The 21589-nt window shown below is 41.7% G+C and overlaps 1 protein-coding gene across 1 annotated transcript in view; it reads right to left on the bottom strand.

The window, feature by feature from the left end:
- The window catches only part of TRHDE (thyrotropin releasing hormone degrading enzyme), a 429224-nt gene extending 412157 nt beyond the window's left edge, over window positions 1-17067 (bottom strand). The window contains exons 1-2 of the mRNA XM_043879610.1: window positions 16167-17067; window positions 3635-3908 (exon numbers count right to left, since the gene is read on the bottom strand). Of these exons, the coding sequence (XP_043735545.1) occupies window positions 3635-3908; window positions 16167-17065 (1173 nt within the window). The 5' untranslated portion in view covers window positions 17066-17067. The remainder of the gene's footprint in view (window positions 1-3634; window positions 3909-16166) is intronic.
- Window positions 17068-21589: the final 4522 nt, after the last annotated feature.

The following is a 21589-nucleotide window of genomic DNA, read 5'->3' as shown; positions in this document are numbered from 1 at the left end:
TCCCCAGCTGAGCCCCTTGACATCACTGAGCAAAGACAAAGTGTTTCTGTTGGGTCTTTTAAATTTCTGACCCACTGAAACTCTGAAAGCAATAAAATGCTTGTTTTTATGGCACTAAACTCTGTGATAGCTTGCTGAAGGAATAAATGAATGAACAAACGTTGCCAAGTGAGAATGTGAGCCTGCTGTCACAAGATTTCCCAATTTTTCAAGAGAAGCCAGATATAAATAATGTTATGTGCCATTTCCCAATTTCTAAATGTTGCCAACTAACTAGAAAAATGCTAAGCCATTCTGGGGATGGGTAAACTTAACATGGCACCCCACTCCAGTCCTCTTGCCTGGAAAATCCCATGGACGGATAAGCCTGGTAGGCTGCAGTCCATGGAGTCGCGAAGAGTCGGACATGACTGAGCGACTTCACTTTCACTTTTCACTTTTATGCGTAGGAGAAGGAAATGGCAACCCACTCCAGTGTTCTTGCCTGGAGAATCCCAGGGATGGGGTCGCACAGAGTCGGACACGACTGAAGTGACTTAGCAGTAGCAGCAGGAAACTTAACATTCGACAGGTATGGATTCCACTTAAAAGTTGCCCTTCACTCACACTATTGGAAGGATCTTAGACTTTCTTAATCTTCTTAATTACTTAGGATAGTGTTTTGCAAGGGCTTCCCTGGTGGTTCAGGTGATAAAGAATCTCCTTGCAATGCAGGAGAGCCAGGTTTGATCCATGGGTCAGGAAGATCCCCTGGAGAATGGAACGGCAACCCACTCCACTATTCTTGCCTGGAGAATTCCATGGATAAAGGAGTCTCACAGTCCACAGGGTTGCAAAGAGTCGGACACAACTGAGTAACTAATTAGTGCCTTGCAAAATACACATAACTTGATAAGCAAATAATGATGCTTCAAGTACTTGACGCTCTGCTTCCATTCAGCTGTATATTAAGATGCTACTCAAGTTACTCTCTCATATTTCAAAGGAAACTGCTTCAGTTTCTGATTCAAAATGATCACCTGGATTTCATATGACCATCCCACACCCGAGATTCTAAAGGTAAACTTCCACTCCTAGCTGTTAAAGAGTTCAGAAATGTCATTCCATGTGTTCTCAGTAATAAAGAGGAACGGCAATAAAAAGAAAACAGACTGGATTTCCATGGGGTGACAAAACAAGAGAACCAGGTTTTACATTTTAGTTCCACAGTTGATAAATAAGGGCTCCCAACAGCAATCTTGCTTTCCTTTTTACTACTGTTAGTATTTTTAGATTATACAACAAAAATTTTATTTCAGTTGACCTTCCAACGTTCTCTAGTAGCATGCTTTCTCTTTTCTCCATAAAAATAATTAAGTAAGAATTTTTTAATGCTTACTAATTACTTGAATTCTTAACTCTAATAAAAGTCACATCTAAATAATTGGGGTGTATCTGATTCTAAAACATGGTTCACTTAGCAACAAGTATAATTGTGTAGAGCTGAGAATACTTTTAGGATAAAGAAATCATACTAGGAGAAAAACACTTCCAATGTACCCTATGCTCCTAAGAGACCCACAGCAACTCTCATCAACTTTTGAAGATGTAAAAGGAAATGAAATATATTAGTATTCCTTTTCTTTGTACAGTCCAACATGAATAGCCTTGAAGTATCTATCCATAGGAGATATCAAGAAATACCAGAGGAATTCAACATATTAAATAAGTATAAGTCCAAAAGAGCAAAATGTCTTTTTTCTAGTCTTCTACAGTCAGTATTTAGGGGTATTATTTTTAATGATTATGTAGATTAACCCACCATATGCAGTTAATAATGGCATTAATTTTGTATGCAAGCAAATTTTATCTTTTAAATAGGCTCTGTGGTGATTTAAATTGAAAGTTAACGTGAGAAAAATTTATTTATCCAAACCTATTATTCAAAATTTAGGCGTTATAAAGCTATGGACTTCCTACAGAATAAGAAAATAGATTTCTATTCACTTTTTCTGTTATGTCTTGAGTAACACCAATACAATGCCCGTTGGATGTAAAGAACCATTACCTGAACTCTCATATAGACACACAGGTGAAATGGTAAATACAGCATGAGGCGGGGCGTGGGGGCTGAGAGCCCAAAATGTAGGGTCATACCATAAGAAGTTAGTCTTGCAGCCCTACCACTCACTTACCTTTTGCTCTGATAAAGTTATTTCACCTCTTTAAACCTAAATTGTGCATGCTAAGTCTCTTCAATCATGTCCGACCCTTTGCGACCCCATGGACCATACACCACCAGGCTCCTCTGTCCGTGGGATTCTCCAGGCAAGGATGCTGGAGTGGGTTGCCATTTCCTCCTCCAGGGGATCTTCCCGACCCAGGGATCAAACCCACATCTCTAATGTCTCCTGTATTGGCAGGCAGGTTCTTTACCACTGGCGTCACCTAAATTTATTTGCTTGGAAAAATGGAATTATAATACCTTGCTTTAGGGTTGACATGATATTTAAAATAAATGCATATTTATTGCGTGAGCCATGGAAATGAAGAGAAAGTTGTTAAGTGAGCATGGCCTGCTTTAGTCTGATTAATCCAAGACAATAGCATGTTAAAAGCACCTGAAATAATGGTGTCACAAATGGTAATGATCACAAAGAATCCAATTGACTTTTGTTATAAATTTAAGACACAGAGTGAATTCTCTAGGCTTCCTATATAACACCCTTCTCTAAGTACATATTTCTATACACATGGGTGCTATGGGTTAAAAGAAGCTTCATACATTACAGAAATTCTAGCACATCAGCAGAGAATTTAGGTGCAAAAATGTTCACTGAGCATTGTCATTAGTCACTGAAAAATCAGGCAACATTAAATTGTTCATCTATAGGAGGAAGGGAAATTTTAATATATTCATTCAACCACTCTATCCAGATAAGCCACAAAAACATAATTTTAAGCAAAAAAATGAAATCAAATAAAAATAAGTTGAAGAAATGATCATGTATAATATAAAACCACTTTTATGAAATTTTAAAGCATGGAATTATTTAAACAGATTTATACTTAATAATGAATAATATACCTAATAATTGTGTGATAATAGGCATAGAAATGACAAAAGTTAAATTCAGGGCCAGGTAGGAGGTAGGAGACAAGGCAATAATATCAGGCAGGGGTCCACAGAGGGCTTCAATTCTATCCAACATGTTTCACTTTTTCAAAAATTAAATGAGACTGGAAAAAGGTGGTAAAATGTTTAGATTCTATAGAGCTGGCTAGTAGGTATATGGAGCTTATAATATTCTCCACATTTTCTTTATATGTGAAATATTTTATAATAAAAAGAAGTTTTACCATCATATAAATAAAAACAGGCAATTTCCCATAACAGACAACAGCTGTTGCTGAGATAATCAGGTGATCAAAAGGAACAGGAATGTCAGGGGTGGGAAAGAGATTAAATTAATAAGAAGGCTGGGTAAGGAAGAGAAGTTCCTCTCTGACTCTGAAACCAAGAAGATAATTTTCCTTCCAAGGATTAAGAAAAGAATTCAGCTATATAAGATGGGAAGAAGAAAAAAATGATTTATTGTTAATCGAGATATCAGCGTATATTATCCAAAAACAACATTAAGCTTAAAATACTTACTACAACCCCACTCTTGGTGGTAGTTTCTCTGTATGTGAAGTTGCAAATTGCCCAGGCTAAATAGTATGTGGACATGAGAGGGGTCTGTGAAAAGTGATCCGTAACCCATCCATCTTCCTCAAACACGGAAGTTTCCACTGGCATATTGGATAAAGATAAATAGCTTGCTTGATGCTTGATGCTGATTTTGAAAGTAGCCTTGTAGATTGGCTCGTCAAAACAAGGAAATGCTTTTCTGGCATGTGTAGGTGAAAACTGAGTGACACCAAGGAATCTGGAAAAAAGAAAATGACATTCTCAGTAACATTTATGACTTAAGTTATGACCACTTTATATAATTCTGTTAATAAAATACATTTGCAAATTACAAGACACTTTTTTCCTGAACCAAACTTAAGCACATAAATGGTACAAAAGCATACTTCATGCATATTTCCCCAACAACAAAAAATTTTCAGGAAACTTTTTGTCTCAACTAAAGTAAATTCTCTAAACCCAGTGAAAGTGAAAGTTGCTCAGTTGTGTCTGACTCTTTGCGACGCCATGGACTATACAGTCCATGGAATTCTCCAGGCCAAAATACTGCAGTGGGTACCTTTTCCCTTCTCCAAGGAATCTTCCCAACCCAGGGGTTGAACCCAGGTCTCCCGCATTGCAGGTGGATTCTTTACCAGCTGAGCCACAAGGGAAGCCCAGAGTTGTGCTTATTGGGCAAAACTGACACGTTACAGAAAAACAACTCGTCGTCATATTGGAAAATATTAGAAAACAGTCATTCTCCCTTGTGGTATGCCTCTCTCTCCTCTCTGAAACTTTCAACCAGTAAAGACAATGAAATCAAATCCAAAAGTTGTCATTAGACACAAGTAAGACACAGATGATCACTAAGAAACAGCTACATCCTCAAACTTCAGCGAGACGTGGCCTGGTTTTGTTAAGGAAAAGGACTTTGAAACCTGACAAAACGTGGTCTGCATTCTGACTCCACAACATCTCTTAACCATATCATCTTGGATGATTACTAAATTTCTGTAAGGTGCAGCTATTCATTGCTTAAAAAGAAATAACCATGCCCAACTTAAAAAGCATCGCAAAGCTTAGTAGAATGGAAAAGGAGGATGTAAAGGTGTGACTAGATGAACAGCAGGCAGGTAATAAATGGCAGCCACTGGTTCACAGCATCTTCGACCTTTCTTAGAATGATATAACATACATTTACACAGAATAATCCAGAGACCAATGGCTTTTACCACTCACAATATATATTTGCTATATATGTTATTACATGTTAATATAATAAGATAATTAATATAATAAATATCTGTATAGTAAATATGCATGTCAATATGTGCATATATATATCATATTGAATCCACTCTGGTTTTCAGATCAAGCTGTAAAGTTGTAGCTCATTTAAACTCTAGAAACACCCTCTGCATTTTTTCAAATCAAAATACCCAAACTACGTACTTGAAGACAGACACTCCTTTAACTTAAAAAGAGGGCCATTATTTGTGAAAAGATTCCTACGTTAATTACACTTTTTATATGTGTGTGTGCGGTTAGTCCCTCAGCTGTGTCCTACTCTTTGCCACCCCGTGGACTGTTGCCCTCCAAGCTCCTCTGTCCATAGGATTTCCCACAGGAGAATTCTGGAGTGAATTGCCATTTCCTTCCCCAGGGGATCTTTCTGACGAGATTGAATCTGGGTCTCCTGCATTGAAGGCCGATTCTTTACCACTGAGCCACTGTAGAAGCCCCAAACTTTTTAAATAATACTAGTTAAAACTGTAGCTAAGGCAAGTCAATATCAAACCCTTGGTAAAACATTGCTGAGTGCTACAGCCATCTCTTTAGAAGGCTCTTATCCCCACAGTCATTCTGCCACCCACCCTGCCTTCCCCATCATCAACAGAGTTCTTGCTTAATCTCACATGGCACACTTTCCCGCTGAGCCCAAACTTGGCCTCAAAATTATTCTCAACACAGCACTTCAGGGAGCTATACCAATCAATAGAGGCTGACATGTGTATTGAATCTTATTGGCTATCCCTGGATCAAACCATAAAATGTAAATGTTTACACTTTCAAAAATTATGACACATGTATTATTGAAGGACTACTTTTTAAAAGCTTAGTTTTCAAACAGAGAAAATAAGACATTTTAAAGATTAATTGTATATTTCCTCTGAGAGAGGGGTTTCGAGAATTATCTTGAAGCATTACTGAGCTGCTACATACCAGGCTTGGGTAAATCACTTTACTGCCTGAGTTTATTTTTTCATTAGTAGAAGGAAAATATTTCTAGGCCTCCCTTACGAAACTGTTGAGATGATAAAATGAGATAATATTTAGGAAAGAAGTTTTAACTATAAATCTTTAGAAAAAATATAAAGTTAAAGTTGGAAGCAATCTTAGAAACAAATTGTCCAGCTTTCATAAATTCCTAAAATGAAAAAGTAGTTTCAGTAGTTCCATAAATAAGTGATTTATCTAAAGTTACACAGGCAATTAGTGCAAAGCTGGGTCTGGAATCCACATTTTCTGTGTCTGAGAAAAAGGTAATTGTATTTCAAAAACAGCAAAATTAATGTTCACCCATAATTTATAAACAAGGTTTTATTTTGACAATTGGTCATAAAGGTTTTTCTTTCCATATCTGCCAGCATCTTGGCAATATTTTCCCTATTTTCTACTGATAGCAATATAGTTTTTGCTTAATGAAATATCAGTAACTTTTTGTTAAGATGCACTCATTTACAATTTTCTCTTCACATGCTTCTTTGTCTTACAAAATGTTCTTGAATCTTAACATTTTTATTAACTAAAATGGTCACTGAGCTTCATATTTCTTTCCTGAGGCCATTTAAAAGATACTTATGAAATTTAATATACAAGGAAATACGTTCACTTCCAAGTACTGAGAAACCCAAGTCTTGTCATTGAGCAATTAGACACTGTCTGTCATGTGTGAGATTTTCACTCTGTGTGGCAGGATTTTTTTTCAAGATAGAATCATTTTTGTCCTTAAGGTCTTTGCAATCTACCTGAAAAGAAAAATATATATAATACATTAAAAACTACCAATAATACTAGGGGAAATTTCCATAAGAGTTCAACAGAGAGGTTGCCTTTAGAATGTACTGATCATTAGGTAAAAAATTAAAGGTGTCTTTGGTATTGAGTAATTAAAGGGTAGGAATTTATAAGGGTAGGAATTTATTAGGGTAGGAATTTATTATATGTAGAATATTTGAATACCTCTGGGCTAATGAGAAATTAATAAACCAAATATTTATGCACAGGAATCACGTCATGCTCAAAAGTCTCTTTTTGCCTCACATTGTAAGTAAATACATTAGTAAGGCCAGCAATTTAAATTGCTGATTCTCAGGGTTGAAAGGAACTATAAAGATCATCTAGTGACTTTTTCTGCAATTAATATTCTTAATGAATTCCTACACACAGTATATATATCCATGCACTGAGGGCTAGCATATATTTGATAATGTCTAAATGAGGAAATACCAATTTCACAGTCTGGCACCTGAGGACGATTGCAATTGAATTTCAATTCAGTATTTAGCAAATCAAAACAAGCCCCTTGGAAAAGAAGAGCAATTGGACTAGACTATGCTTAGGGTCTTTTTCAAGTTGAGAACCTATAACTGAATAAAAATTAGAAATAAAATAGTCCTTGAATTTGATGAGATGATTTTAAAATACTAAATTACATTACTGCTAGATAGCTTTTTGCTACAAGATCTATATACATTTGCTTCTCTTGGTCATCATTCTTGAGTGTTTAATGCTGTGGAGATAAAGATAAATATATATGTTCCTTCCCTCAAGGAGTTTATACTCTGATAAAATAAATAAAACATAAGCCTAGACAGGTATTGCACAAAAAGCCATGACAAATGTATGAAGAAATTACATCTTCTGAAGCAAGGTTTCTCAGCCTTGGCACTACTGACTTTTCTTTTCTTTTTTTTAATGTAAGTATCAGTGGTTCAGTGCTAGAATTCTCAACACTAGTGACATTTTAGGATGGATAATTCTCTTTTTAGGGCCGTCTTGGGCTTAGCAGCATCCTAGACGTCTACCGCTAGAGGCCAGTAGCAATGCCTCTCCCCAGTCGTGACAACCCCAAAGTCTCCAGATACTGCAAATGTGCGCTGGCAGGCAGAACCGACCTCGCTGAGAACCACCTGTCTTAAGAACTGAAAGAGGGCTTTAGGGAGGAGGAAGTTAAGAACAGGTCTTGAAGCCTGGGCACTACTTTAAGGGTCAGAGACGGATGGAGACCTGAGCAAGTGGACTACAGGTGGCACAGAAATAAGCTTTTAAAAAGGCCTTGACTCACATGTTAATGTCCTATTTGCTCTCTTGCAGGGTCTGGCTTTCTCAACTCTCAGTATTGCGCATCTGTCTCTGATACCTCTCTCTCCCTGGATCATCTCCTTCCTAACAAAGAGAGCCAGCTTCAGGCTCAGTGACCTCAACAAGCAACAGTGTCTGTTGGGTTTCAAAAACATAATCTTCACTGCATGTATTTGATGATTGCCTTCAAGTGGTGGAAGTGAGACCTCTTTTCTGCTTACTGTCACTAAAAACATCAAAGACCTCTAGAGAAAGAGATTGGGAATAGAAAATAATGAGTTTGGTTTTTAAGCAAATTTGAGGCAGTGTTTGAGGTAGTAGCAGTACACCAGGTAGGAAAAAAATACAAAAAATTAATTAAAAATAGAGAACACTTTAGTATACAGTAAGGATATGAAATACATACATAAATACAGCAAGAAGTAAAAATAAAACAGCAGGAGGCAGAAGGTAATGGGGAAAAGTATTTTGTTGTCTATTTTTCTCCTGCTTTCTCAAACAAAAACATTTTTATCTTTTAAAGAATCTTGCTATTATCGTAAAGAAATTTCACCACTAAAAGTAACATCCTGGAAGTGTTATTCCAAGAATATCACTTTAGCATAACTAGAAAAATGAATAATATACATGTATTTTAATTCTCTTCTATCTAAAATAAATTACTTGATTTCTTAACAACTTGTCTATTTGACATTTTGGTTGTGCTAAGAAGTAGAGCTTAAAGCTCTATGTTGCCTCTGAAGGATATAGAGAATTGATTTCTTCTTATTTCTGCGGAAGTTCACTAGGCAAGCTACTTGTGTCAAATCATTAAGATAAGATTCAGCTGAAATAATGCATTAACGTTGGCTGATACTGCCAACAAATTACAGTATGTGATACAAACAATTTCTGTTCCATTATTTTCAGTTTGCCTTTTCATAAAGTTAATATATGCAAAGGAAACAAACATTTGCATAACATTGCTCATATTCAGATTGATTCATGTTTCGTTGTGGAACCCACCAAAACCAAGAGAACCTCACAAATGCAGGGCATTTTTGGAAGGCTTCCGTTTAGGCCACCTCTATACAGACCACACATACAGCACAATGAGTGATAATCTTTGAAGCTGCTTCTGTCACAACAGCAATTTGCCTACTGTTGCAATAGTTTAAGATTAGTAACAAAAACTCCCAAGATTGAAAGAAGTGATCCAGTGGATCATCTAGTTACTCTTCAACTGCTTTTAGTAACTGAACAGGGACAAGGTCATGGAAGTTACCATGTCCCATTTAAAGTGAAGACTGTTAATCAAAATGCAAATTATTACTCAATGACAAAACATTTTAAGGCAAAATGGGTCGTTGTTTAGACTGTGTTTTTATGTACTGCAATGAGTCATTAAAGCTCTGCCATTTCGGAAGGAAAGTGCTCCTGCTGAATATTCAGTGCTATAAGCAAGTGTGTAGTCTATTTTTTTAAATAACCATTGTAGTAAACTAAAAACATAATGCAATAATACCAGCAATATGTATGTAGGAAGTGGTGCATATGTGAATAATCGTGTTATAAAAACAGAGCATAATATTCATAATTGTTTTCATTTTTGTGCACTAAATACTCTTCTCAAAAATGAGTACCAAGTACTTGATCACCATTGTTGAAGAGTATTATGTACTCACTAAAATTACTTTCCTGAGTCATAACATTAGGTTTTCATAAGGATAAATAAACTAGTATCTGATATTCATTTGTTTAATACAGGAAAGAGAAAAAATATGTGAGTATCATAAAATAGTGCTTCTGGTGGAACCCAAATGCAGTCTGCAGAGCAGTAGCTAATGACTGATGCGCCTTTCCCCTGGCACTCGAGGTTTTTCTCTTTCCTCTACTGGCTTCCAGAGACAAGGCAGGCACCCTCCTGACCCTTCAGTCACTGTTTTCTTCTCTTCTCACTGCTGAGATAGCAGGGCAAGCATCAGAGTTACGAGTCCCTTCTGTTTCACACACTCTTCTTGCTCCCTCGACCCTCTCTATCGCAGTGTCTGGACCAAGCGTGGGGTTTCTCTAGCAATGAAATAACACAGCCTTTTTCTTCTCTTCTTCATTGCAGAAGGACTCTGCTGATTTTCTCTCCCTGTCTTTTGAACTCTGCTTAGGGGGCAAAACAAACAGCAGTGGAAGGAATGTCCAAAGTGACCATTTCCGCACTGCCTTGCGAGTAAGGGGAAGCCTAAGGCAACAACATTGAACCTAAATGACCCTGTACCAGCTCGAAGAATAGATATCCAGCCATGTAATAACATAATTGTATTTCATACCCACAAATACTTATCAACTGTCAGACACTGTTTTAAGCACTTTATTACTTAACTCATTTCATATCCTCCCCAATAACCCCACGAAAGAGGATATCATTATCCCCGTTTTGCATATAAGGATACCAGACACAGAACAATAAGAAACCTGGCCAAGGTCATAAAGCTAATTAAGTGGTAGAGTCAAGACATAAACCAAGGTAGTCTGGTTGCAGAGTCCCTGAACACACACACACACACACACACACACACATATACACACACATACATACATACACACACACACACACATACACACACACATACACACAGACACACACACACATACACACACACATACACACACATATATACACACACATACATATACACACATACATACACACACACATACACACACACACACACACACACACACTTTTCCATCCAGCAACACAACTAGTAGTGCTCAAACCTCTTCTTAAAAGGGATAAAAAGTAACCAACAAGGATAATTTTAAAACTTCATTCTTTTTACATCCTTTGGTTTCGGGGTTTTTGTTTGTTTGTTTGTTTGTTTTTTGAGTTGTGAGTCATGAGAAAATATCCAAATAATTAAACTGACTTCACCCTGCAAATCAGCACAGGTCTGCACTGGGAGGACTCAAGTCACCCCTGTCTCTCTGCAACCACTGCCAGAGCTCCTTAAAGCCCGGAGCCAGCAGCTTATCCAGAGACCAAGAGGGCACACCTGGGGACAGGGAGCGGGGTGGGGAGCCAGGGACTCTTCAGCCCAGCTTAGCCCCACTCAGTAAGGGCTTGTCAGTCTTACTCCCCACTTACAGCCCCATCAGGACCACATCCAGCTGGGCCTGTTTGTGAATTATTTCAGACTGTCCAAAGAACCAGGAGGGGCAAGAAGTGTTTTGCATCTTAAGATTCTCTCAAATCCTCTGTAGCAAAATTCTGTTGGAGAGAGCAGCCACTCTCTAGTGGCAAAAAGCAGGATTGCATGGATCTTTGAGAAAATCTGGAGGGATCCAGCCACTGGTGTAATTTTGAATTAAAGGGACGACGAGGTGATGATCATTGCTGGTGGGATAGGAGGATGAGCCTGGGGTTACGGTGGACGCCCTTCCTTATAGACGGTCAAACACATATTAAAGGTAGACTATTTCTTCTTCACTCTTTTTATATCACTCTTTAAAGTCATGTTTAAAGAAGCGAGTCCCATTCTTATATCACTCAAATGCCATCATCATCCTCAAGCAAACCTAAATTACTGCCCTATACTGTTGCCTCAAGCCCGTCCGCATACATGGCGGCAAAAATTGGTTTGAGAAAATAAACATGCTACACAAACCCAACATAGGGAAATCAGTCACAGGTCTATCTTTGCTTGAAAGAGATCCAGAGCAGATAGGCCCTGTTTAGAGTTATTTTGAAGAAAAAATACACAGAAAAATTAATTTAACTCTTTCATAAATAAGGTATACTTTATTACTATCCAGGGTGACCAAAAAACATAGCAAGACAAACACCAATTACATGAATTTTCCTCCCTGAATAAGTGAGTATTAAATGGTCAAAACTTTTTTCCCAATATTTTCTAATTTAGTTTACTGATAGCATTTTGAACCATAAGCAAAATCCAACACTGGACTCAGATTGGCCATATGGTTGTGTGTGCCTCGACAGGAAAACAATGGGCTAAATAAGTACATTAAGGAATCATACAAAAAGTTTTCACAGAAACAAATGGTTCTCCTAGATTTTTCAGTGCAGAGCCCTGTATAGAGGGTCAAAAAGCCAGATGTTCGCATTTGTTCATGTAAAGATAGCTCCTGTGCAGAGTGAATGGGAGAAGTAAGGCTGCTCTCAACATAAAAACATGGTGGTTTTCTTATTTTTATTAAATGCCATGGTTTTCTGAAATGAAATTAGTTCATTTCAGGAAAAGTACAAGGCATCAAACCTTCCACACTAATATAACAAATGATCAAATGCCTACCCATAGAATCCTCTACGCTCTCCACAAGATTTTTGCAAAGGAGATTTTTGCAATTCTCTGTGAAAACCACAATTTTATCCTCCCATTTTACTTGGAGATCATGGTTTCTCTCTGAATAACCCTTGAAAGAAAAAGACCTCCTCTTTTCATTCTGTCTTCTGTCACTGTCACAGACTCAAAGTTTGTCAAAGAAAAAGGGTGTCCCTTTTGAAAGTGAATAAGGCGGTCATTTACTTTGGGTAAGCTTCCTCTTTAAATCCGACCATCTGGATCTAAATTAAGGTACCTTACCTTAAACACGGGTATGCTCACCATCTGGCTACCCCAAAGCATCAATTACTTCAGGTAAATGAAGATTTTGCCTAATTCTAAGCAAGCAGATTCTACTCAGGGTATTATGGCATGAATATACACCTTCTCTATCTGCCTGCTGCCCACCTTCTTGAGGGAAAAGTGAGTAGCCATTCTACCTAACAGAGACCATTTACTGATATGTATAAACATTTCAAATTTAAGAGAATTTGTTTGCAATATTCAACAAGTGGTGAATTTCCCTTTAGCCAAACATTGAACCGAGAGTAAAAGATTTGCCTCAAGTGAATAGCTTGTCTTCTAAACTTTCTCTACTGTAATATGGGAACCAGGGGAGGTAAGTCCCTACAGACCAAAAAGCAGGCCCCCTCCAAAACCTCATGGGGGATGAAACTTTTCAGGGTCAAAGGCACACAGCACATAGTGAAATTTAGTTTCCCTGCTCCACCCAAATTATATCTCTTAGGCCTCTGAAGAGTAAACCAGAAAATCAGATTGAGTATTAACCAGTTGTTTCCACATAGACTAAGTAAGGTGGACAGAATGGTAGTATTGCTCTTTTTAAATCTTTCAAATTGCTCAATGTGACTCCCTATTGCCAGATTAAATACTTTCATTACAGAAATTGTCTGATAATTAAATTGGCAAAAATTCTGACTAACTGAAAGACCAAAACATTCAGTCACTAAACAAATGAAAACTTAAGAGTTTGCATTTATGTCCTTTTGAAAAGTATGTTTTAAAATGTCGATTTACATTGCATTTGGGGGACAGAATCACCACCAATAAAAGTCTAACTCTAGCTGAGTTCCTGATATTGGTGTATTTAAAAATTCTCCAAGTATCCATAGTAACAACAAACAAACAAAAAGCTTAATATATGTTATTTTGATGTAACTGTGACATGTTTGATTCGATTTCCTTTGCCTTATCAACTCTAGTAGAAACATATAAGAAATTATCATATTCATTCTGATGTTGAAAGGAAAAAAAAAAGAACAAGTACTTTCTCTAAGAGGCTGCTTACTAATAAAACCATCCTGAGATCTCCAAAAACGCCAAATCCTGGAAAATTAATGGGATGCAGAGTTTAGCTACATAGGCACTAGGCTAAACTCCCAACCCTCTTATTTACATCTTCGGAGAAAATGAAGCTGAGAGTTTGAATATAAATATGCACTAGGGTACAAGAAATCAGTTATAGGTCAAGCAGGAACATCTGGTCTTTTTAAGAGTCCTGTTAATTTGAAAGCACTGACCACAACAAGCTCAGTTCCACCAAATATATTTTGGCACAACTCAGAAAAAATAGGATTTGCTGGAAGTATTTATTTCACCACAGCATGATTCATCAGTAATGATATGCAGTTCCCACTATTGGCATTTTGACATAACATGCAAACTTGCCTTCTATGCTTTTCCCCCAAATTTTACATGCTCGTGGATCTTTTAAAAAACCCTTTTCATCTATATTCTTGAGAATATGTCAGAGAACGTGGTGGAAGGGGTTTTACATTATCTACATCTGATCTTAGGAGTTTGAATGTGAATAATTTATACATTCACTTATAGGAGGTTTTAATTAGCACACAACCACTAAGTGTATTAGTTACTCAGTCATGCTGGACTCTTTGCAACCCCATGGACTGTAGCCCCCCAGGCTCCTCTCCATGGAATTCTCCAGCAAGAATACTGGAGTGGATTGCCATTCCCTTCTCCAGGGAATGTTCCCAACCCAGGAACTGAACCTGGGTCTCCTGCATTGTAGGCAGATTCTTTACCATCTGAGCCACCAGGATCCCTAACCACTAAAGCACTGGGCAATTTATTTAGATGAGGTTATACCACAGCACCCTATAAATATTAAAACTTTTGTGTTCTCTCATAACACACTGAAATTTTCCCAGCCTCTTATCCTATATCAGCTTCTCCTGGGAGTTTCCAGACGGCATGAGCTCTAGCACAGGGACCAGAAAGCCTGAGTTAAGTCCCAGCCGCCCAGTCTGCTGACCCCAGGAGCCTGGGATTTCTCTGAGCCCAAGTTTTCTGCTGTCGTGAGACTCTCTAGAGAACAAGGGAGTCTCTGCCAATGGCACCATTACTAGTCTCCAACCTGCCTCCACTTCAAAGGTTGTTGATTTCATTTTTAAGTTCATTTGGGTTATTCCCTGGCCCCACAGCCACTTAATTATTCATTTATCTTAAATGCAAGGGGCCAGGGAAAAAACAAGAATCACTTGTTTATGCATTCAACAACATGCTTGAGGGCTTGCTACCACGGCACACTCACAACATGAGTGGGCACTCTATGTGCCAAGTACAAGGTTAAGTGCTTTTTAATGCATTTATTCGTGGACATCTGCAACAATTCCATGAGGATATTACTATTATTATTTTCACCAAGTTAAAACTAAAAGTAGAGGTTCTGGAGCCAAAGTGCCTAAGTCTAAAACCTGCTTTGTCAGCTCGTTATATTACAAGTTACTCCACTTCTTGGTGCTTCCTCTTCCCCATCAGTAAAACAGGGAGTGTTAACAGCACCCGGCTCGTGGGGCTCCTGTAAGACTGAGTTGATACAGGACGCTCATTAGGCACTAGAAGTAGTCATTGCCAGGACCTGGTGACAGATTGATCAACTTCCGCAAGCCTTCACCACAAGTGGAGTTGAAGCTGAGACCTGAACCCAGTCCTGCTGGACTCTAAACAAGTGGTGAAAAACCCCACAGCTTCTCAAAAAAATAAGAAACAGAATACTGTCCAAATCTAAAAGAAGCATCAAAGGCACTCACTAATAAGGCATTTGAGACTGACGCTTAGCTTTCCCCTTTTCACCCACCACTGGAGTCATTTCCAGAGGCAGTAACTCGGGAACAAACGGGCGTCACTCTGCGTTAGGAGAGCGGGAAGTACCAGCAAGAACATTCCTGGCTGGCTTTGGCCAAGGCAGCCGCCGCCACCCCCACCCCACCCCCCTGCTCTGTCACTGGGACCGGCTCTTACTGCCCAGAATCTCAACTTCCCGTTTTGCAAAACTTCGTGAGGCCAAAGCCTGTCCACTGCGCTACGCCTTCCAGAAGCGGGCGTGGCGGGGCGGGAGGAGGACCTTGCTCTGCCTCCCGCGTCCTGACTCCTCACCCGGCTGCAGCCCTAGCCTCTGGCGCTCACCTATTTTCCCTCCACGGTAAATTGGCAGGTTTTTGATGTCACCCTGGCCTGGGGCCGCTCAGATACACATCACTCTTAAAAAAAAAAAAAAAAAGCTGTGTGCTCTGCCTCGAAGCAACTTTAACGAGGCAGGGGGTCCCAACCTGGAGGAGTGGCATTTGGTACCGGTGAGCGAGTTTGTGGAGTTGGCCGCAGTAAGAAGCCAAGCCTCGGGAAGACCCCGAGAGTTCTGGGCGGACGGCCCTCCTCCACCTTCACTTCCTTCCCTCCATCCTTGGCCCCCCGTGTATCCGAAGCTCGCCCGGGTCCTGGTCGCCGGCTGCCCCGCGGTTTAGGGCAGCCCGGCTGGGTGGGGCGGCGCGGGGCACAGCCTCCCTCCCTACCTTCTCTCCCCGTGGAGCACGTAGGAGCTGCGGAAGAAGCCCAGGAGCTCGTTCTCGATCAGGGCGTTGTAGATGATCTTCAGATTGTAATTCCTCTGCGCGTCCAGAGTCCTATTCAGCACCACCACCAGGACCTGGGTTTGCGGGTAGAGGAAAAAGCCGGCCACCGGGACCGCCCCGGCCACCCGGTCCTCGGCCACCTGCACCTTCTCGACCGCCACCCGGGAGGCGTGCAGCACGACGTAGCGAGTGGCGTTCCGGCACGCGATCTCCACGTTGACCTCCCCGGAGAAGGTGAAGTTCTCCATGAAGGCGGTGAGCATCAGATTGTAGTGCAGCGGCTTGAGGTTGCCGGACAGGCGCAGCTGCGTCCACGGCTGCCCCAGCTCGCGCTCCTCCGCAGACGGCGGCTGGGCGGACGGGGTCTCAGGGGTAGCCTCCGCGCCTGCCCCGGGCTGCGAGGAGTCCCCGCCGGCGTGCTGGTTCCGTCGGGCCGAGCCCGGCAGGCTCTCGTTGCCGCCGCGCGCCGGGAAGCCGGCCGGGCCGCCGTCGGCGCCGGACGGCACGCTCGCCCCACACTCGTCGAAGCGCAGGCTGAGGAGCACGGCGAGCATGGTGACCGCGAGCAGCGCCACGAGGGACACGGCGAAGGCCAGCACCAGCCGCTTGTGCACCGTGATGTGGCGCTCGGAGGTGCGGGGCCGCACCCCCGCGGAGTCCGCCCACGGGCCCGAGAGCCCCCTGCCGCCGGCCCGGAGCGCCGCGTCGTTCTCGCCCATCGCGGCCGCGAAGAGGGAGCCGCTCTTCTGAGCCCCCTGCTCCTTCTTCTTCCTCTTCTTTTTCTTCTTCTTCTTTTTCTTCTCCTCCTCTTGTTTCCCCCGCTCGCCGTCTAGGGCCATCACACCGCCTCCTCCTCCTCCCCCGCCCCCTCGGGCGCCCCCCGCGAGCGGGCCACCCGGGCCACCGGCAGCGTCGGCATCAGAGCGCGCGCCGGCCGAGGGCGCGACGCCAGCTGGGACCCTGGGGAGGCCGGCCGGGCGTCTCTTAAGACGGGCTCTGGCCGTAGGCGACAGCGCCCACGACGCCCCCCATCAGCCCCGCCTCTCTCCGGACACAGGCTGCAGGGGCGCGGGCCAGCGGGCTCTGGGACGCGCCCAACTTGGAGAGCGTCTTGCTCGCCCCAGAGCGCGCGCTACTTCTTCGGCGGGAGCCGGGCTCCGGGGCGCACGCGGCCCCCGCCCCTGTGTGCCCGCGGCTCCCAGCTCGCCGTCCCCAGCGCCGAGCTCTCGCCTGGCTTTCCGCGGGAGCCTTCTAGCGGGTCCTCGGCTGCCAAGGAGGGAGCGATGAAGAGGGAAGTTAGGGCTGCCGCTTTCTCTCCCCACTCCAGCGCCGGCGTTCAGTCCTCTGGGTGGGATGTGCTCGCAGCAGCGGCGGCGGCGGCAGCAGCGGAAGCGCCCGAGTCCCGAGCCCAGCAGCCGGGGACGGGAGGATGGCCGGGGCGGAAGAGACCGGGTGAAGCAGCTCAGTGAAGTCCCAGGGCCGCAGAGCTGGGCCGGGAATCTGTCCGGGAGAAGCCTTCTCCTCCAGCCTGGACACTTTAAGCAGCGGTGGCGGCAAACAGCGCGAGGCTGCACAGCGGGCAGCGAGCCTCCCTGGTCCCGACGTTGTGCTGACCTCCGGAGACGACAAGTGAGCTAGAAGTGTCCGGCCGGGCCATCCCCCTAAGGTAGATGACGCTCCGGGTTTGCTCTATATGCCCGTGGGGAGAGCCGGAGTGCGTGTGTGCGAGTGAGTGTGCATGTGTGTGCGCGCGTGTGTGCGTGAGCGTGTGTACACAGGCTCCAGATCTAGATTGCCAAAGCTACTCTGGCTGCGCTCAGGGACTGAAACTCCCCGAGAAAGGCGACGGCGAGAGCGAGGAGGCCTGAACGGCGGGAGGGAGGGGAGCGGCAGAGGCCGGCCCTGGGAGATTAGAGCGCTTTTCTCCGCTGTCACACCAGACACCCACAGCCACAGAGGGGGTTGCTGCGCCGCCTGCGAGGAGAACGGTAAATCTTCAGCGCAACGAGCCCCGCAGTCCCCCTCTTCCCGACCCTTCAGCCCCACCGCGCCTTCCCGGAGGGAGCCTTGGAGCCTTTGGCTATGAATGCCTAGAGGCCAGGGAAGAGCCTGCTGGGGAGAAGGAGCCGTCTCAGATTTCACATCAAGCTCACCGGAGGATTTGGAGGATTGTATATAAATTGAAATAAATTCTCCAAAGCCTGACAACATGTACTATCCTGTGTGATGTGTCCAGGCGTGCGGTATTAAAATAAGGGTTAGCAAGAAAGCGTTAGACTCCTCCGGAAGTAAAGGCTGCAGAAAAGGGATGGCTTTTTCCCAACAAATATATTTTCGGATTGAGGAAATACTTAAAATATTCAAGTGTAATATTCAGGACCAGAAACTTGAGACTGAGAACAGCTGAGGACATGAGCTCCATTACTTTAGACTTAGAATAGTGACCAGGGATATTCTGTGATTGGACAGTTTTTCACTTCACCTGGTCACAATTACTTTTTTTTTTTTTTTTTTGCTGTTTTCAGTGTTATCATGAAAATCGTTTAAAATGTTTTTAGAACAGTTATCAAAAGGAAGTGTCCATCCACAGCAGTATCTCAGAACAGATTCACAGACCACTGGCTGGTTGTGGATTCTTGTCTAAGTTTGTTGAAGTTTTAAATTAGAGTGCAGAATGTGTATGAGTATAGGGGATATCCAAGCCATAGAGTTTAGGTGAAGAGCTCTAATTGGAACACTATTCAGAGTACAGCCACCCCAACGCTCACAGCTTAGAGGCAGGAGTTTTTCTCTAGTTTTCAATGAAACAAAGTGATGGGCTTCAGAGTCAATTTTGAAAAGTGCAGAATAAAAAGAAAATGAAGTAATTTCTTTTTACACATTTCTTTCACATCTTCAAATCCCTGAAGGCATTTAAAAAAATCATGTCCCTAATTATTTTTTTTTACAAAAAGGAATGTTTAACACCACTGGCTTTGGAGTCCTGAAGGTACACATTAAAATCTTGTTGTTTGGCTTTAAAAGCATGACCAAAGAGAACAGCCCAAATATGTATCAACTTCAGCCTGAAAACCACTGAAAACACAGCCCTCTGTTCAATGAAGCTCTTGACCATTTATACTCAGATGGGATACATTCCCAATGCCATACATTCTGAATGTCCATTTGAATCATTTTAAATGATGATAAAAAGTAGTGCCAGGGTTTTTGTTGCTTTTTTTTTTAAGCATGTTTTATGTGGGCCGTTAGCAACAGACCAAGGGAAATGCCACAGTCTGTTCAAGTTACTTTTTTATGCTCTGTTTTTAAATCTCTCTGCTCTTGCTGTCCATATGTATCTGCCTGTGTGCATTTTAAGAATTGAGGAGTCCATGGTTTGTTAGTTTGTTTTCACAGACTCAGGAAACACAGTATAGGCAGACTGAAAGAGCTGTGTGACTCTTAGTGGCTTACCAAAGTTCTCTGACCTTAGGGTACTAACCAACAGTTCAGGATTATTGATCAAAAGTCCATGGATACAACTCACTTGAATTATAAGAGGAATCTGGAACCACCCCCTAGAAGTCTGAGAACCACTGCCTCAATGAAGATGTTACCCACTAAAGAATCTTTAAATGATATTAGTCAAGAAAAGATTCAAAGAAGGCTCTTTCTGTTCTCCTTTGTATTTTATCTGTGTACTTTTGAAAATCTCTGCAAGGCAACTCTTGAGGATTTCAGAATTAAACAGTACATTTACCAACTAGTAAAGTCTCAACTGGCTATGATTAAATTAGTGGATGGGTTATTTCTGAGACGTAAGGTGAACAGACACAAGCGCATTAACCTGTAGTGAACACAATTTATGAAACACTGATTCCCCTAAAATGCAACTTTGCCCAGTAAATGCAATATCAAGGTCAAGTGGGTAAATACTTCTTCCTTTCATATGGATGTTACAAAAGGGCCCCAGTGAACTTTTCTCTTGTTAATTTCTGAAAGTATATAACTTACCACTGAGAAGTAAATAACTTTGGTATAGTAACTTTTTTAATTTTATTTTTTAGAGAATATCTATTCTACCCTCCTCAAACCAAAACCAAAAAAGACAAAATTTCAGAGAGTGTACCTAATAAAAATCTTAAAGAGATGATTCACTAATATTCCTGTAAAGAAGTTGCCTTCAGTGTGTAAGTGACTAAATTGGAGAGACTTCGACTTTGTCAGTGTTAGAGCCATGCAGGAGAATAAGACTTTCCAAAGTGCCTGATGCTCTTCCCAGAAACACATTCATCATTCATGATAAGTTTGGTAAATTTATTATTATTGGATAATTTATGATTATTTTCTTTAGCTAGTAAGTGTCTTTCAAGTCATTTTGTGGCCATATTTGATTTAGAGGCTTGTAAAATTGAAAACTGTCTGAATGTTTAATATCCATAAGTCCAAACAGAAGTTATGAACTAAATCTACACCCAGGTTCCTTGATTAATCAAACTGCACTATTTTCAGCAAATGCACTGGCTTCAGAGGCTTTTTACTCTTTGATTGTTTACACTTGAACTGCTTTTTCTCTCTTCCCACTGGTTTGTATGGAGAGGCACAACTGAAGTGTCGTTTTTATACTCAGCCCCTTCAAGTGTAATTAGCACTTCACTTTCAGAAACAGCTTGGCTGAGCAGAAAGAACAAGATCCGAACCTACCCTCCCCTCCCTACATTATCCTAACCTACCTCGCTGCCTCAGTTTCTCCATAGGTTCATGTTCAGGACTTAGATGGACTAGGTAACCTCCGTGATATCATCCAGCTCGCAAATTCTGTAAAAGAAATTCCAAAGTTAAAACACTAATCTCTTTATGCTATCAGGGATTTTTGATTCATCTTCTCCATTGAGAAGCAAAAAAGAAAAAAAATTAACTAAAAACTATAAATTCAGTAAGTAACAAGACTTAATAAAAATACACTGTACTAGTTAAAGCATATGAAGAGAAGAAACCAAGCCCTGCTACTCTGGCAGGGAAAACAGGACTGATCTGTTTCCTGGCCAGCTGCGGCCCTGAAGACCTCCCACACCTGGAGACCAGAGCGACGGTGAGCGGTGAGGAGCTCTGCTCCCAGCTGAAGTGGTGCCGCCACGTGGCCCCAAACCTGGCTTGAGACTGAGATGGTGATAACTTGATGAATTTTTTAATTTGGGAAAAACACTACTGCAAACTTTATTAATATTTTTATACTATACAACTTCAATTTTTCATACCATTTGATCACTGCATCCGTTAAAGGGTAACATGTAAGAAACACCCTTCAAGATAGAACTTGCCTCAAGAATCTTAGCAATGGAAAGAGGAGGACTGTTTAAAATGAGACATAATTCAAACAGTGC

This window comes from Cervus elaphus, chromosome 3 (genome assembly GCF_910594005.1).
Source record: "Cervus elaphus chromosome 3, mCerEla1.1, whole genome shotgun sequence".
NCBI lineage: Eukaryota > Metazoa > Chordata > Mammalia > Artiodactyla > Cervidae > Cervus > Cervus elaphus.
This window is presented reverse-complemented; position numbering and strand designations above follow the sequence as displayed.